General features: G+C 38.3%; 1 protein-coding gene across 1 annotated transcript; it reads right to left on the bottom strand.

The window, feature by feature from the left end:
• Positions 1–274: 274 nt before the first annotated feature.
• On the bottom strand, positions 275–5,082 carry LOC145470002 (GFP-like fluorescent chromoprotein cFP484). Its single transcript, XM_081453831.1, has 5 exons — positions 5,027–5,082; positions 4,816–4,916; positions 2,837–3,055; positions 1,726–1,935; positions 275–683 (listed from the first exon to the last, which is right to left on the bottom strand). Exons 1-5 carry the CDS (start codon positions 5,027–5,029, stop codon positions 542–544), a joined length of 675 nt encoding a protein of 224 aa, XP_081309957.1. The 5' UTR covers positions 5,030–5,082; the 3' UTR covers positions 275–541.
• Between the last annotated feature and the right edge of the window lie 229 nt (positions 5,083–5,311).

The raw sequence follows: 5,311 nt of genomic DNA, 5'->3' as shown, positions 1-5,311 counted from the left end.
TTTCAAATGTCTAAGAGGAAGTGACCCAGTGAAGAAGGAGTGATGGAGTGAAATCGCTTCACCACTACAACTAGGGAAATAATATTTTCCAAGTCTAAAAAGAAAAGAAAGAAAGGAAAGAGTGTGTGATTCCTGTTTTAAATCTTGCACCATTCCTGTTGTACTTGACCATTTTAAACCAAAAAATTAGGGTGCGACGAAGGGGAAGGAAAAATTCAAAATCTTTCCAAAACCACTACTCTATGACAAGAGAACTCGACAAAACCTGGCTTCGACTACAAGTTTATTCTCACCAAAGTTCTTACTTGTACTTGACCACTACTGGGGTTAAGACGTCTTTGCCTATGTTGTAATACCGAAAAAATGCTAAACCGTCTTTAACTTAATTTAACAATAAAGCTAGTGTCTAGCAAATCCCAAAATAAATCCTTGAATTGAAAGTATCAAATACTAATTCCGAGTGGAATGCCTTTCAATTGAAAAATATACATTTATATATACTTTCTTGTACTCTTTGCCGCTTTGGCTTTTCGTCAAGCCTTTATTTGGCCTGCCTTGGCAGTCCAGAATGAGCTTCTGCATGCTCAGACAGCTTAACATTGTTGTAATCCTCGTCATGCCATGTTATCTCAAGTCGGTGATTCACAAAGTGATAGTCTGGCATCTGGACAACCTTCTTAGCTCTGCATGCAAAGAAGCAAAGGAACTCGAATTAGTGACACTGGGTCGAGTGCATCAGCATATAAAAAATACAATACTGTTTTAAATGTGCAAACTACTACTGTAGCCTGATCGTTGCCAGCTTCCGAAGTTTACTATCCTGATAAAAAAAAAAAGATATCTCCTCCTAGGTCAGGTTGTTCGCTGAATAACTAACTGGATCTTGTGTTTGGAGTTCAGATATTTTTGGAGTGTTTAACACCAATCCCCACATGGGGCATCTCTAATGTACAAGTCGGAGCTAAGGTCACTGATTCCACTGTAACAGTGACCACTAAAACTTATTCATGTCTTGATGAACTTATTCATGTCTCCTTATTGTAAGTCATCAATATCTTAAGGTTATTCCTCACATTTGCATTGCGCATCCTTACTGCGCATAATTTATGGCGTCATAAGCGCGCGCTCGTGCACGCGCATATTGAAAACATGACGGATTTGCCTTGATATTGGGCTCTGTCAGTTGAAAAATGGCTCAGGCTCACCAAGGAGCACGGGCACCCCAATTTTTTTTCAACTGTAATCAACTAATCACAAGCTTTGCGTGAGAAAAGACTGATCTAATTTCTATTGCTGAAAATTGAATAAATAAGAAAAATAGCAGATACACTGTGGTCTTTTCTATTTTGCAGTCGGTAACCACGTCAAAAAATTTGCTTCAAATTTTTCATCAAGGATTTAGCTTTCTGCCTGAATCAAACTTAAAATGTTTGTTTGTGTCCGACACAATGTATTGACTGTAGCGTGTTCTTATGAGTCTGGGTTCACAAAGATTTTACAATTAGTGGGAATGCGTTGTTACAATAACCATTAAATAATGCCAAAATGGGACATTTTCAATGCCTTACTGCTCCTTAATGAGCATGGGCAACCCCCTTTTTTATTATTTCAAAATTGAAGTTATCATATGACAAATATTCAGTGGACAAAGTTTGAACAAAAATCTATTGTCACTTTTATTTCAGAGGAATTACCTTAAACCCATAATAAAAAAGAAAAACTTACTTGTAAGTAGTTTTCAAGTCACATCGGAAATGGCTACCTCCTTCAAGCAACAGAGCCATGTTAAGATCACCTTTAAGCACTCCATCACGCACATACATTTCCTCAGTGCATGGCTCCCATTTCACGGTCTTCTTCTGCATAACTGGACTATTGGCAGGAAAGTTCACCCCATCAAATCGAATTTCATAGGAAAAGCAGTCGCCTTCCATTCTGATGGAAGAAAGGTCAGCCATATATACTCAGTAATGCTACCGTGACCACTTAAGAAAATAAACAAGAAAACATTAAATTAAACAGTCACAGTTGTCGACGTCTTTCTTCATTCTGATGAAACAGAAATAAAAGATAGTCAGTGTTACCATGTAAAGATAAAGGGAAGACTTTGTCATTTACAGGGATAGTTAGCAATGTAATTTAATACATGATACCAGACAAAACCAGTGGCGATTTAATTTTTTTCTTCTTCCCTTTTATGATACACAGAGAGAACCATTTTGGAAAAATGCCTTAAAGTTTCTATAACCCCAAATATACTTTTAGCGGGACAATCTTATATTGCATGGAACAAATTGCCGCAAGCAGTTGTGTTGTTGGTTAAAACAGACTTTTTTATGAATTTATTAAGTCGGGATCACTAAGCACACGACCTAAGGCAACGGAGACTGGGGCTAGTGACGTCAAACAAGGATATTGGCGCCAGTTTTGAACTGAAGAGAAGAGGAGTAGATATTGAAGAGTAGTGAGGAATTTCCGTAGTATGTCAATGAAATGACCTTTAATTTTTCTTGGCGATTTTTTCATATAAGTTGTTTAGATGTATTGCCTATTTATGATGCAAACTTGTTCAGGTTTTTAACTCTGGAAGACTATTTCCACGAGCTTGTAAACATCAGTTGATGAAGCATACTCATTCCACAGGGAATGCAAAGCTGAACTAAATAAACCGCAATCGCTTCGAAGATTTGTAGATAGAATTTCAGAATACTCTGACTTGGGATAACAATTTTCATGGCAATTCTCCGACGGAAGTATCACGTATTAATTTTTTGTGCTGCTTCATATAAATTTCCTATAAATCTTCTTAGCGAGAACCATTAGCTCTACATCTTACTTTATGTCGTTTGTGGCGATGCAAATGCCCCCGTCTTCGTAAGTCATGCTTCGTTCCCAAGAAAACCCCTCAGGAAACGACTGCTTGAAATAGTCTGGGATGTCTTCTGGGTATTTGGCGAATACCCTGTTGCCGTAATCGAATACTGTTGTCAAGATGTCGAAAGCGAAAGGCAGAGGTCCGCCGTCTATGACTGTCAGGTTCATAGTCTGTTTTCCCCTAAAACGCAAACAAGAAACCAAAAACGTAAAAAAAAGGAACTGTTCATATGCAGTGCGGATTTTTTTTTTCTGTGTTACAAAGTCCTTGGATAATGACGCCAGATACACTTCTCTGCTTTGCCTGATTAATGGCAATCGAAAAATAGTTCTAAAATGCTCATCAACAGCATTTTGTTAGTAGATAAAGCCCTTATTAAACAAGTGAATAAACGTGGCTAAAATGTATGCTGAAAGGTCCTTGACGCTGCCGATCTTTCGTTTAATGCTCATTGATTGTGTATAAATTACACTACAATCGCAATGCTTCAGTCTTGGTTAGTTGTGTGAGCACACATAACCGCCTTTTGTATATTGCCAGGTTTTGTGCGGGGTCAACCCTCAAAGTAGCCAACAAAAACATAAAACAAAGAACTTGCCAGGTTTCATTACCATTTGGCTCTATTATCTATACGCAAACCGTACAGTAAGTTCCTTTTGACTGAGTTAATTGGTTGCTCGCTCTTTTGAATAGTGCGCACTTTTACAGTGCTTATACTTTGACACAAATGAGGCGACGACCAACTTTTCTATGTGACAAAGAAAGAGAAACAGGGGAAAAGAAAGCAACTCAGAAACAAGGCGGGAATTACTTGATAAACTAGGTATGGAAACGTTAAATAAAGAGACACTTAACGGTCTGGTCGCATCACAGAGGATGTTTTCAATCTGACAAAAACCCAAGTAATGAAAGGTTTTTTTCAGGTAAATGATGAATGGCTAAGAAATACATAGCAAGTGGAGCCTTTTAGCCCCACAATCCTTGTAACATAGAGCAAAGGCAGGTAGATTTTAGGTTTCGATTTCGAGGCAAGGATAAGAATTAATTTTTGAAAGTCTTCATGTAGACTTTCTCGCTATCTTCGTTCGTTTACCTTTGGAGAAACTTTAGCTGTCTCGAGTCCAAACGATACAGCGCGTCCAGTTGAAACTGTGGATACTTAAAACCCCTGTATCAAAGTAAAGCTTATAGAACTGGCTATCACAATATACCAAGAATTTGGGGATAAAATGAATTGTCGAATTTTTCTCGACCTCTAAATGCGAGCGTCCGAATAACCTTTCGTGTCCTTTTTAAAAGCTACAAGTCAAAGAGAATTTGTTCGTTTGGTCTCAAATTTGGACGTAGAATATAACTTGTCTACGGGCGGTCCATCTTTTTGCATCGTATTTCGAACATGTTCTGTAACTTTTCACGGAAATTAAATATGGCAAATCGCACACACGTTCTTTAGCGCTTTGGGTCCAGAAACTGAGGAACAAATTAGATACACGAAAAACCAAATTCGGTTCGCCTTGTAGTTTTCAAAAGGTGATTTGGGCGCTCACATTTACAGGTCGTAAAAAATTCGATAATTCCTTTTTATTTCAATTTTTATTTTAATTCTTGGTATAGTTTGATAGCAAGCTCTATGAGCTTTAATTAATTGGAAATAGGGGTTCAGGTGTCTACAGTTTAAACTGGACGCGCAACATTGCTTGGACTTAGACACCTCTGAAGGTGTACGGTAACCGTAAGGGTCGTAAAATCGAAGGAAAGAGAAATAAACCCTGTATCTGCTGCGATATACGGAATAAAATACGGCTTTGGACGTATTCTCGGTATTAGATATCTTGTTCAATGGGAAAAGAATATGAAAAAAAAAATACTAAGCAATGCTCGAAGCAAGGGTGCCGTAAAACTGACCGCAGTGATTAAAAACTTTGTACACTTTTACTTACTCGAAAGGCTGGCCGCTTCCTTCCCCTGTAATCACGAACTTGTGCCCGTTTACAGCACCGTCCATACGCATCTTGATCTTCATTTCTGGTTTAATCATACTCTGCGGAAAGAAATTGGGATAAACCTGACATCAGTCACCAGTTCAAAATAAGCAGTAGAGTAAATTCATCAGTCAAAATGAAACGAAACCTTTTCTCGTGCAACACTTACCATGGTGGTAGACGCAAGTAAGATTTTAGCGTAATACAGCTCTTGGTGTTCTCGATCTGCTCTCTTCCAAATCACCAGGGTGAATGAGACCTCAGCACTGAGGATGCTGCTTTAAACCTGAATGTCACACCCAAAATAGAATCAATTATTAGCCAGGAACCCTAATGTAACAAAAAACAACTCATTGTAACAAACACCAACCCTTTGATGTCTATCATACCAAGCCACACGTTTTCGTTGTCCACCTACTATTTCAAAAACTCGTGCTTCGGGCTTCATCACCGG

This window comes from Orbicella franksi, chromosome 15 (genome assembly GCF_964199315.1).
Source record: "Orbicella franksi chromosome 15, jaOrbFran1.1, whole genome shotgun sequence".
NCBI lineage: Eukaryota > Metazoa > Cnidaria > Anthozoa > Scleractinia > Merulinidae > Orbicella > Orbicella franksi.
This window is presented reverse-complemented; position numbering and strand designations above follow the sequence as displayed.

Bases quoted from the DNA above. Each gene is read 5' to 3' on its own strand.
- LOC145470002 (XM_081453831.1), bottom strand. The intron at 3,056-4,815 runs GTAAGTAAAAGT...TTTGCGTTTTAG, and splicing joins GGAAGCGGCCAGCCTTTCGA to GGGAAAACAGACTATGAACC. The intron at 1,936-2,836 runs GTAAGATGTAGA...TTCTTCCATCAG, and splicing joins ATCGCCACAAACGACATAAA to AATGGAAGGCGACTGCTTTT.